The 10816-nt window shown below is 48.1% G+C and overlaps 1 protein-coding gene across 1 annotated transcript in view; it reads left to right on the top strand.

The window, feature by feature from the left end:
• Positions 1–368: 368 nt before the first annotated feature.
• BHLHA9 (basic helix-loop-helix family member a9) overlaps positions 369–10816 on the top strand; it is a gene marked incomplete at its 5' end in the record, with an annotated part of 11605 nt that continues 1157 nt past the window's right edge. The window contains 2 exon segments of the mRNA XM_083587260.1: positions 369–429; positions 1336–1390. Of these exon segments, the coding sequence (XP_083443386.1) occupies positions 369–429; positions 1336–1390 (116 nt within the window).

Raw genomic sequence — 10816 nt, 5'->3', positions numbered from 1 at the left:
TGGGTGGCCTTGGGGGCCAGTCACTGCTTCTGTCAGCCTAACCTACCTCACAGGGTTCTTGTGAGGATGAAAAGTGGGGAAGGAGAGCCAAAGTACTCTGCCTTGGGCTCCTTGGATGAAAAGGCGGCATATGCATATTCATTGGCACCCATCTGTCTCTGGAGACAATGGCAGAGTGTGCTTTGGGGGTGAAGACAAACTGTCAGAAGCTTGCAGCGCCTGCTGTGGCTGTAGAGACCGATACAGGAGAGACATGCTTTGTTGCAGCCAGGGCAGAGGAAGGCGTCCGGTTGTGCTGCTGCAGATGGACTATGCCGTTTCTTCTCTCTGTGCTCCTCCCAGAGGACATTCCTCCTCTGCTCACTGCCATGGATGCAGAACTTGACTGCCTTTCTCCAGGCACTGCGGTCACCTGCAAGTTGCCTGCAGGTAAGACAAGTCGGGAGATGATCACAACAGCTCAGTCGCTAGAGCATGAGACTCCTAATCTCAGGGTCATGGATTCAAGTCCCACGTTGGGCAAAAGATGCTGGGATACTGCCGGAGAGACAGGGGCATCAGGCAGGCCCCCAGCTGGCTCCAGCCACTGGCCGGCAGCCGATCACCGGTCTCCCTTGGAACAGCATCAATCAGCAACACGAGCCTCAGATACGTTTAGAAACCCATGCACGCTCTATCAACAGAGGGTGTAAATCTTCTCACAGCAGAAGAGGCGGACAGAGCCATGTGTAAGCAGTATTTTACAGCAGTTTATTCAGCAGCAGGAACAAAGAAAAAAAACATGTCTGCTTCCCTTTGTGTCCAGCAAAACAGCAATGCAAAAGCTACATACAAACGGAAGTTCCCAGCAGATCTGTGCTGGAAGTAAACAGGCATGTGACACACAACAGTCATGCCTGTACCCTTTTAAGGTGGAACGGAACTATAGCCTAACAAAAGATTCCTGAATTGCAGCAGGTTGCACTAGATGACCCAACTCTACAATTCAATGATTCTATGATTTGGGGGCAGCTGGCAGAGAGCAATACTGAGCTAGGACAGAGGTCTGACCCATTATAAGGCATCTTCCTACATTCCTCTTTAAATCAGCCTTTTTTCCCAGAAGTATGAGGACTAGGATCTTGCTTTATTTTTATTATTTTTAGGGGAAAGGGCATAGCTCAGTGACAGAGCATCTGCAGGACGAACCCGCAAACTTCAGCTCGTGGAATTTGGTGTGAGGCAGCGAGATCACAGTTTCCATTGCCTCACCTTCTACACCAGCCTCCTGCCACATCAGCTGTTTGAATCTTTTCACCCCCGCCGCACCTGGGTCTTCTTGTGATGCCCTTTCAGCCCCTAAGATCCTGTGGGCAGCAAAAGTCCAGGACACCCCCTACCCCCCCAGTGTGTAAGTTGCAGAGAAGCAACTTAAGCCTGCCTTTTGCCAGATGCAAAACCATTCATTTTTGCTGTTATTCTTGTTCTAGAAGGGACTGCTGTCTTCCCCCATATATGCCCACTTGACAGCTCCCATCAGTGGAACTGGCACTGCTGCAGGGGCCCCATGATACCCATTTTGCAATTCAAGGAACTCAGCCTTTTTACCCTTTGGAACTCCCCGCCTGTTGACATCACTGCACGCTTTTTGGCAGCTGCTGAAACCATTTTTGTGAAGGCAAGCTCACCTAGATGTTTAGAAAGCCGATGCAGGTTTTAATCTGTTTCTTGGGTATTGCTATTTTAACTTTTCAAAGGTTTTAAATTATTGTTGTTAGTCCAGAGGTAGCATTATTATCAATTTACATTGGGGTGGAAGGTTCACAGGTTATGAAGGACTTGCTCACAAATTTATTAACAGCTGCACGAATTATTATAGCTAGGAAATGGAAGGGGCAAGCAGAATATAAAATGGAAGAATGGTACAAAGAGGTGTGGGATATAGCTATTAATGATAAATTAACACGTGCCATTAAGGAAAGATGGGGAATATGCAGGAGAAATGATTTTGAGGAGATATGGATGGTGTTTGTAGAATTTGTACTGTTAAAATGAAAAGGGGTCAAACCATCGCAAGAGGTGTTGAAATTTAGGGAAGTTGGATAGTTACAATGGAATGGTCTCGGTGGTGGGGCGCACGTTTTTATTCTTATTTATGATAATTACTTTGTAAAAAAAATAAAGAAAAATAAAATTTCAAAATAAGAAGGGGGAGGAATTGTCATTAATTTTTCTTAGTGATTTTTTTTGGTAAACCATTTTGAGATAGTTTATAAATACAGTGTGTGTATGTGTGTGTGTGTGTGTGTGCGCGCGCACTATATATTACAATCAAGCAGTGTATACATCTTAGGAAATGAAATGAAATGAAATAAATAAATGCAGCTTGCTAGGCTGCCTTATTTCCTCTAACAGCAAAGACCGCTGGTTGGGGGCCAACAGAATCGGACCCCCAAACAGAGCCCCTGAGAAACGAGAGCAAGTTATTAGCATGCTCAGCTTGCAGAAATACAACACACACACTATTTGCTTTTTTTTAATGAAGGTGGAAGGGAACCCAACATCAGTTCACTGAAAATGGAGGCAGCTCAGTGGTCATCCAGAAGCCAGTGAGCAGTGAACATCTGCTAGAAAAGAGCAAGGGGGAAACTGAGGCAACAGAGTGTGTGTGGGGAGGGAGAATAGACCAGCCTGATCCCCAAACAGCTTGATGAGGAGGCACACATCACTTGAAACAGATGGCATTGATTTCTATTTTAAAAATGCACGATAGCTTAAACGTTTAGGTGCAAATTTAGGAAAAAATTGCTGTCACTGAAACAGAAATCATGCAACATGTCTCTCCAGGGTGGCAGAAAATGTGCCCAGATATGTGCCTCTCCCATTCTATTTCTCATTTATTGCATTAACATCCCACTTTTTTCTCCAAGGAGTTCCTCATTCAAACAACCCTGTGAGGTAGGCGAGACTGAGAGGCAGTCATATCCAGCGAGCATCATGGCCAAGTGGGGATTTGAACCCTGGTTTCCCAGGTCCTGGTGTGACACTCTAACCACTGCTCCAGGCTGCCTGTCAGCTGCTGGAAAGAAAGAAAGAAAGAAAGAAAGAAAGAAAGAAAGAAAGAAAGAACACCACAGTTTTTCCAATTTGGATGGGACAGCCTTTCCGAGAGATGGCTCCTTCAACTCAAAGGACTGTCTTCCATACAGCAAGACGCACGGCCGCCCTCGATGTATGCGCTGCAACATTTTGTTGCAGTCGCCACTTGCTTTTAAAACAAAGGCAAATACATGGTGTGTGGCTCAGTGGCAGAGCACCTGCTTGGCATGCAGAAAGTCCTATATTCAATCCCTGGCATCTCCTAGCAGGGCTGGGAACAGGACCTCATAGTAAATATCATCTTCTGGGTGGGTGAAGATGTCCTATAATGTGGTCCGCTAGGTGGCGCTTGACATCACTTACAAAAACTCTTTTCTCTTTTTTTTTTGGATTTGATATCCTGCCTTTCACTCCCTTTAAGGGAGTGAAATTTGATAGGTAAAGGTAAAGGGACCCCTATTAGGTCCAGTCGTGGGCGACTCTGGGGTTGCGGCGCTCATCTCGCTTTATTGGCCGAGGGAGCCGGCGTACAGCTTCCATGTCATGTGGCCAGCATGACTCAGCCGCTTCTGGCGAACCAGAGCAGCGCATGGAAATGCCGTTTACCTTCCCGCCAGAGCGGTACCTATTTATCTACTTGCACTTTGACGTGCTTTCGAACTGCTAGGTGGGCAGGAGCAGGGACCCCGTCGCGGGGAATCGAACCGCCGACCTTCTGATCTGCAAGTCCAAGGCTCAGTGGTTTAACCCACAGCACCACCTGCGTCCCTCCTCTGAATCTGATAGCCTTGAGCTAAACAATAGCATGGGGATCTAATAATGGGAAAGAACCCTGCCTGAAACTCCAGGCAGCTGCTGCCAGTCAGTGTAGACGATATTGAGCTAGATGGTCTGACTCAGCGATAAGGCAGTGTCTCTGCACTTAAGAATACCTTCCCGTGTCTTTAACACAAAGGCAGAGGACGCCTGTTAAGGAAATGACAACAATTTTATCCCCGGCTTCCCCGGGAAGCTCAGGGTGGCCTACATGGTGTCTCAGCATTCACAACGACCCTGTGAGGTAGGCTAGACTGAGGCAGTATGGCTGGCCCAAGGTCATCCAGGGAGGTATGGATTTGAACCCAGCCCCCTTGGGTCCGTAGCCTGGCACTCTAACATGGGGTGGCCCAAGCAGCGCTTTACATACGTTGTGGGACTCCAATTCCCACCAGCCCCAGCAGCCAGCATGCCCAATGGTCAGCGGCGATGGGAACGAGGGTACAATAACATCTGGAGGTTTGGTAACAGTTAACCCAGACAAACCTAAACAAACCTAGACAGCATCTTAAAAAGCAGAGACATCACCTTGCCAACAAAGGTCCGTATAGTTAAAGCTCTGGTTTTCCCAGTAGTGATGTATGGAAGTGAGAGCTGGACCATAAAGAAGGCTGATCGCCAAAGAATTGATGCTCTTCAGTTATGGTGCTGGAGGAGACTCTTGAGAGTCCCCTGGACTGCAAGAAGATCAAACCTCTCCATTCTGAAGGAAATCAGCCCTGAGTGCTCACTGGAAGGACAGATCCTGAAGCTGAGGTTCCAAGACTTTGGCCACCTCATGAGAAGAGAAGACTCCCTGGAAAAGACCCTGATGTTGGGAAAGGTGGAGGGCACAAGGAGAAGGGGATGACAGAGGACGAGATGGTTGGATAGTGTTCTCAAAGCTACCAGCATGAGTTTGACCAAACTACGGGAGGCAGTGGAAGACAGGAGGGCCTGGCGTGCTCTGGTCCAGGGGGTCACGAAGAGTCAGACACGACTAAACGACTAAACAACAACAACCCAGACATCCTAAACTCGGCCCTCCAGACGTTTCGGGACTGCAATTCCCATCATCCCTGACGACTGGTCCTGTTAGCTAGGGATGATGGGAGTTGTAGTCCCAAAACAACTGGAGGGCCAGGTTTGGGGGTGCCTGAGTGAACCATTAGACCACATTAGCTCACAAGCACCTGAACTTCCTAATTCTCCCACCAGAGAGAGCCAGAACACAACGCAACCTTCCTTTCAGCGATGGAAGCAGAGGAGGAAATCTAGAGTCACCAAAATCAATGAAAAGCGAGTGTATTAAGGAGGGGTCCATCTCTCGCAGCTGCCCCCCAACTCCGATGCGTCCATCAAAATGCCTCCATCAAGCAAGGCGATTGGATGAAACGAAACAGGCACCTTTATCCTGCATAAACTTACAGAAGGTGGGGTGGTTTTTTTTTACCACCCCACAGCAAGCTGTTAAAAGGCTGAGGAGCCCCCGCCCTCCCTCAAAGAGAGAGAGCGCAACGTGGCTCGCTTTATGTATTTACTCATTTTATTGGACGTTTGTCAGCCGGAGCGATCGGAGCTACTTAACTAAATTAAACCGGCTAACATACAATGGGAATTGCACAAATTGATTTAGCCTTGCTGGCATCCCGTTTTGCCAGGGAGGGGGAATGGCAGCATATTTCCCATGACGTAGTTAGCCCAAGCCCCCCAAGAAAAAATAGATGACCCCCCCATTGTCAAAACCACTTGCCACAGAAGGCGTTCGCCCACACCCAGTTGTTGAGGGGCAGGGTCCATTTAGCCTGGGTGGGTGGGTGGTGTCGCCGTGCTAGTGACTGCCCTGCAGGAATGACCTGGCCACAAACGATGGGAGAGGAAGAATGAGCAACTGAACCCCCAGTTGAATATATTCTCCCCCCCACAGTTGATCCATGGTGTTGATCCATACACAGCCCCCCTCCACACCCCACAAGTCCCAACAGATTCAGACTACTTCTTCATGCTGCGCGTAGTTAAACTATGGAACTCCCTGCCACAGGAGGCGGGGATGGCCAGCAACTTGGATGGCTTAAAAAGAGGATTAGATGGGTCCTGCTTGCTGGTTTCCCTTGGGGGCATCTGGTCGGCCCCTGTGAGAACAGGAGGCAGGACTAGATGGCCTGATCCTGCAGGACTCTTCCTGGGTTCTTTGATTCGTGGAGAATGGAAATCCTGTAGCAGAAGATGCAATAGGATCCTCGTACCTACGGGACCGCCTCTCCCGGTATGCCCCACGGAGGACCTTAAGGTCCATAAATAGCAACACCCTAGAGGTCCCGGGCCCTAAGGAAGTCAGATTAGCCTCAACCAGAGCCAGGGCCTTTTCAACACTGGCCCCAGCCTGGTGGAATGCTCTGCCTCATGAGACCAGGGCCCTGCGGGATCTGATTTCTTTCCGCAGGGCCTGGAGGACAGAGTTGTTCCACCTGGCCTTTGGCTTGGAATCAACTTGATCCCTTCCTCCTCTTTCCTTTTTCCTTTCTCCTTCTGTGATGGAACTCCTATTTGGGGACTTCCCTGGCTTTTTTTCCTGGCCCACGTAGGACCAGTCTGGAGAGTTAGCCTTGGTGAAGACTTGACGTATTCATCCCCAAAAAGTTTTTGATTTGAGTTTCTAGTGAAATGAGGCTGCATTTGAATGTGGTACTTTAATCTTGTTTTTAAGCTGTATTTTAATCAATTGTTTTTATACCTGGTATTAACCACCCTGAGCCTGATCTTGGCTGGGGAGGGCGGGGTATAAATAAAATAATAATAATAATAATAATAATAATAATAATAATAATAATAATAATTTTAATAGTTTTTTTAATGCAAAGCTGCTCTCTTGGCACAGCCCACCTGGGTTGGTTGCTAGACGGGTGAGGAGGCGACCCCACAGCACCCCATTTGTGTGGGGCGATGGGCAACCCAGATTAACGTTCTGCTTTGCCTGTGGCTGAGTGGCTGCTCCGCAAGAGAAAACAGCCCCAGAGGGAGGGAAGGGGAGAGGCCTTGGCTTCTCAAAGCTTACTCCACAGGGACTAGCCCCTTGGGCGCAGCCTTTAGTTATAGGTGGTGGAAGCACGATAGATTAGCTCTGGGATTAGGGAGAGAGTCTCTCAAGGACTGCAATGAAAGCATAACAGCAAGGAAACCAACCTTAGTGAGCTGACAGATATTTTAAAAGGGCAGAGGGGTGTTCATAGAGACGTCTTCTATCCCTGCTTGATCGCTGGTTTTTTCTTTGGTGGGGGAGTCCTTGTTAGTGGCCCCCCGTGGCTCAGGTGCACAGCTCAGATCCACCATAGAATCTGCCCGATTCTATGGAACATCCAGCTGAGGTCAGACAGGCTCCCTCCCTGTTGAACTTCTGGTGACTACTGAATTTTTATATATATATATATTAATTAGCAGGCGGTTTGAGCAAATTCTGATTTCATAGCGTTAACTTGTTTTACTTTTCACTATATTGAGGAGCCTGTGCACTGCTTAGAGATTACTGTAAGTAAGCGGTATATATTTATAAAAAGGGGACGCGGGTGGCGCTGTGGGTTAAACCACAGAGCCTAGGACTTGCCGATCAGAAGGTCGGCGGTTCGAATCCCCGCGACGGGGTGAGCTCGGTCCCTGCTCCTGCCAACCTAGCAGTTCGAAAGCACGTCAAAGTGCAAGTAGATCAATAGGTACCGCTCCGGCGGGAAGGTAAACGGTATTTCCGTGCGCTGCTCTGGTTCGCCAGAAGCGGCTTAGTCATGCTGGCCACATGACCCGGAAGCTGTATGCCGGCTCCCTCGGCCTATAGAGAGAGATGAGCGCCGCAACCCCAGAGTTGGCTACGACTGGATCTAATGGTCAGGGGTCCCTTTACCTTTACCTATTTATAAAAACAAATGGTGGGCTTGAGTGGAGCTTCCATGTCCAGATGCCGTTTACCCCTGAATACCAGATGCTAGGGAAACAACCGTTGAGGAATGGTTACTGCCTTATTGTCCAGCTTCCCAGGACACCGGGCTGTCCATCATCGGAAGCAGGATGTCCGGGTGGGGGATGGAGTTAGACAAATCCTGATGTGGTTCAAGCCTTATTATTATTATTATTATTATTATTATTATTATTATTATTATTATTAAAACCCAAATACTTTGTCTTATTGGCCAAAACTATGAGATTATTATTTTTTGCTGGTGCCCCAAACCTGTTTGTTCCTGCCTCACTTTGCACCCCTGCTAAACTCAGGTGCCTGTCTCTTATAATTCACTCAGCCACCCATCCCCACTGCCCCTACATGCCCCACATATTCAGAACTAGGAGAGGTCTTTCTCGGAAAGCTGCCCCCCCCTTCCCTGAACCACAAGATTTACGGTGTGACAAGAAATCATCCTGACGCTAGGTCCGCCCGCCACCCATTTCTGGGTGCTCAGGCTTGTAAATCTTGCCAACAGGGTGGAAAGCAATAAATCAAATGGGGGGGGGGGTTGGAGGGGGAGTTCCCTGCCCTGAAACACACACACACACACACACCACAAAATGCTATATTTGCACAAAACCTGAAATGACAATGGCAAGAAAACTAAGCTGTGTACAGGTTCTGTGAGCAGGTATATGCTAAGAAGAAAATAAATGTCGATGGAGACATAAAGTACAGGTTTAAATGGAGCCTCTAAGTTCAGCAGCAGTCTACCCAGTGTTTCTTGCAGGCAGCGAGAAAGGGGACGTGATAGAAGTTTAATAATGCATGGCATGGAGAAAGCGAAGTTTTCGTCCCTCTCTCCTAACACTAGAACTCGGGGAGATCCAGTGAAGCTGAAGATTCAGGGCAGATAACCTAATAAATAATAATATTTTAAATGTGTTTGTGGGAGGGGGGCGGTTATTGTTTTGTTGTTTTTGTTTTAGCTATTTATGCTTTTGTCTTGTGAACCTCTCCTGAGATCTTGCGATGAAAGGCAGTATATAAACCTAATAAAACAATAATAAAAATAAAAGATAAAAGAAAGTCCTTTCTCACACAGCGCATAGCTGGACCGTGGAACTCCCCGCCACACAATGGTTGGAGGCAGCCGTGCTTCTGAATCCCAGTTGCTGAAAACCACAGGAGGGGAGAGTTGCTCTTGGGCCCGGATCCTGCATGCTGGTTCCCTTTGGGGCATCTGCTTGGCCTCATCCCGCATGGGCTCTCCTTATGCCCTTACGTTCTCCCTCCCTCCTCCGTCTCCCGAGCTGCAAGGTGCAGGAATTTGCTCAGGGGGTCCCAGTCACGCCCCCGCCCAAGGACCAGGAAGGAAGGGCGGTTGCGAGACAGATTGGAGCAGGTGATAAAAGAGGCCGTGGAAATAATTTGCTCCCTGAAAACAGAGGCCTTCCTGTCCCCTTTTGCGGCGGGACAAGGACCTCGGGGCAGGCAGTTGTCTGGGCTAGCTGCCACCCGGCTTTTGGGATCAACATTCCTAGGAGGCTGGAGGTGGGGTGAGATCAGGCAGGGAGGCGCTCTGAGCAGTCGGCTGCAATCCCCGCCCTTTTAATCAATTTGTTTCCCCAAAATGAACGTGCATCCCTTTCCACCTCTTCCTGAAGGCAGTGGTGGGCTGAGCAGCAAATGTGATTCCTTCTAGTTCTGATATTCTGCTGGAGTGTGATGTTGCAATTGTTGGAGCGTATCGCACCGATCCTGGCCTGGCTGCATGGCCTGCCAAATAGCTTCCGGGCCCAATTCAAAGTGCTATAAAGCCTTAAACAGCTCAGGGCCGCAATACCTCAAGGATACTATATACCTCTCCCCATATATACTGCCCCAGACCCTGTAATCATTATTTGAGGCCCTTCTTTGTGTGCCTCTTCCACATGAGGTCTGGAGGGTGGCAACATGAGAACAGGGCCTTTTCTGCAGTGGCTCCCTGTTGCAGAATGCTCTCTCCAAGGATGTTCGGCTGCTGCCTGCATTATACATCTTTAGGCGCCAGGCTAAAATGCTCCTCTCCAACCAGGTCTTCGGCTGATTAATATTCTACAGCCTTTTAAATATGTTTGAGGGAGGTTATTGTTTTGCTGTTTTTGATTAAACCATTTATTTGTGTTTTTACCTTTTATTTTTATCTTGTGAATCGCCTCGAAGTCACGTCTAATAAACAATAACAAATAACAGACATCCTTGCTGCAGTCAAAAGGTGAGAAACGAGTTTGTTATTTTTAAGATCTTTATCAGCTTCAGAAAATAATTTTAAAAGCGCCAGGCAATCGGTCCTTTGCACAACTGATGCCTAACAAACCTCTGGAACTCTCTGCTACAGGAAGTTGCCACAGTCACGATGCTCAATTGAAAATATGCATAGGATGGCACTCCTAAATGAGTTCATGTGCAGGGTTGCACCGAGGATAAAGTAGGGCAGGGGAGAGACATTAAATGCCCCCTTGATCTCCGTGAAGGCGAGAGACGCAATATAACCTCAAACAAAAAATGTTCACAAAACTGACAAATTGCTGTGTCCTTGTTGTTAGGCCCACGAACCTGAGAGGCAGCTCCTCCAACCTTTTATCAGCCTGTGTCTGATTTGTGGCCAGTAATTGATCACAGCAATTACTACCTGTTCCGTTTGTCTCTTGCCATGCTCCTGTTTGGACCTTTTGAAGCCATGGCTAATTTCAGGGTCTGCATCCAATAAATCAGCTGCAGGGACCCCCGAGGGAACGAGGAGGATGGGAAGGGAGACTTCAAAGGGAGGCAGGTTTTACACCTGCCTGGTTCTTCGTGGACGCTGGAATCTCGCCTTGCCAAGAGGCCCAATTTATTTTTATTTTTTAAAAAGAAATTGGTGGTGGAGGAGAGGTCTAAATTAATAGCTAGCCACAGACATCTGGGAGAAAGGGGCTGGTGATTTAAAGACAGTGTCTTTTCCTGGGAAGGCACCAAGGTGCTTATTAC

The sequence above is a fragment of the Podarcis filfolensis genome, assembly GCF_964270895.1.
Source record: "Podarcis filfolensis genome assembly, chromosome: 15".
Classification (NCBI taxonomy): domain Eukaryota; kingdom Metazoa; phylum Chordata; class Lepidosauria; order Squamata; family Lacertidae; genus Podarcis; species Podarcis filfolensis.
The sequence above is the reverse complement of the archived record's forward strand: the minus strand, read 5'-3'. Positions and strand labels throughout refer to the sequence as shown.